The 1,488-nt window shown below is 41.4% G+C and overlaps 1 protein-coding gene across 1 annotated transcript; it reads left to right on the top strand.

The window, feature by feature from the left end:
- Positions 1 to 823: 823 nt before the first annotated feature.
- LOC127213479 (NADH dehydrogenase [ubiquinone] 1 beta subcomplex subunit 4-like) lies at positions 824 to 1,269 on the top strand. The gene has a single exon (XM_051173894.1). The coding sequence runs from the start codon at positions 832 to 834 to the stop codon at positions 1,219 to 1,221; it is 390 nt and encodes a 129-aa protein (XP_051029851.1). The 5' UTR covers positions 824 to 831; the 3' UTR covers positions 1,222 to 1,269.
- Positions 1,270 to 1,488: the final 219 nt, after the last annotated feature.

Below are 1,488 nucleotides of genomic sequence, written 5' to 3'. Positions count from 1 at the left end.
TGTGCAGAAAGAATTGTATGGTGATATTTTGTTTGTGCTTTAACAAACAAAGCTTGTCTGGAGATCAGAGTTTGGAGCTAGCCACACTAGTTAGCCACAGAGGCAGGCAGTGGTAGCACACACCTTTAATACAAGTACTTAGGAGTCACACACCTTTAATCCCAACACTAGGAAGGTGGAGACAGGAAGGGATATGACTGAGCACGGGGAGAGAAACATAAAGTGGGAGTAGACAGGCACTCAGGGCTCTCAGTCTGAGGTTTCCTAGAGACAGCATTCAGTGTGAGGCTTTCTAGAGACGTGGTCCACTCTTTGGTCTGCGGATTAGGTAGAGGTAAGAACTAGTGACTGGCTGCTCTGTTTCTCTTATCTTTCAGCACTTACCCCTATATCTGACTTTGAGCTTTTATTATTAAGACCAATTAGAATTTGTGCAACAGGTGTGTTTAAAAAAAAAAAAAAAAAAAAAAAAAAAAACCAAGGAGGGAAAGGATAGGATAAGTCATGGAGGTAGAAGACGTTTTAGAAGGTATGGAGTACATGGCAGGAGGGGGCAAATATCACAGTTGCCAAGCAGATAGAAAAAGTGCTTCTATCAGGAGAGAGACAAACAGAATTTCTCTGCAGTTGGGAAAGACAAAGATCATGACAGAGATGAAACGCTGAAACACAGAAAGTTCAGGTTCTGCTTGGAACCTCACAACTTTATAGGTGCTGCCCACAAAATAACAATGGTTCTTGCATACTCCAGAATATTTATTTAAATTTCAAGTTCTCTTTGTAATAAGGATGTAGAATACAAAGAAAAATCAACTGAAGAGGGGAGCCAAGATGTCGGGTTCCAAGTATAAGCCTGCGCCCCTGGCCACTCTTCCCAGTACCCTCGACCCAGCCGAGTATGACTTGTCTCCGGAGACCCGAAAGGCGCAGGTCGAGCGCTTGAGCATAAGGGCCAGGCTTAAATGCGAATATCTGCTTCAGTACAACGACCCCAAACGCCAAATGCACATCAAAGATCCTGCCTTGATTCGATGGGCCTATGCAAGGTCAACAAATATTTATCCCAATTTCAGACCCACTCCCAAGAACTCACTTTTAGGAGCCGTGGTGGCATTTGGGCCCCTCATCTTCTGGTATTACGTTTTTAAAACAGATAGGGACAAAAAGGAAAAACTTATCCAGGAAGGAAAACTGGACCGAACATTTAATTTGTCCTATTAAATTTGGCAAGGATGACTATTCTTGCATAAATAAATCTTCTGTTAATTACTGAACAAAAAAAAAATCAACTGAAGACCTGGAAAATTATTTAGAACAGATGCTTGGCTTGTATCTAAAAATGTATAGATCAGTAGTTCTCAACACGTGTGTCATATACCAGATGTCCTGCATGCCAGATATTTACATTATGATTCAGAACTGTACCAAATTACAGTTGTGATATAGCAAAGAGATAATTTTATGGTCAGGGGTCACCACAATATGAGG

The sequence above is a fragment of the Phodopus roborovskii genome, unplaced genomic scaffold (assembly GCF_943737965.1).
Source record: "Phodopus roborovskii unplaced genomic scaffold, PHOROB, whole genome shotgun sequence".
NCBI classification, from domain to species: Eukaryota; Metazoa; Chordata; class Mammalia; order Rodentia; family Cricetidae; genus Phodopus; species Phodopus roborovskii.
This window is presented reverse-complemented; position numbering and strand designations above follow the sequence as displayed.

Coding starts and splice junctions, on each gene's coding strand:
- LOC127213479 (XM_051173894.1), top strand. CDS start 832: ATGTCGGGTTCCAAGTATAAGCCTGCGCCCCTGGCCACTCTTCCCAGT.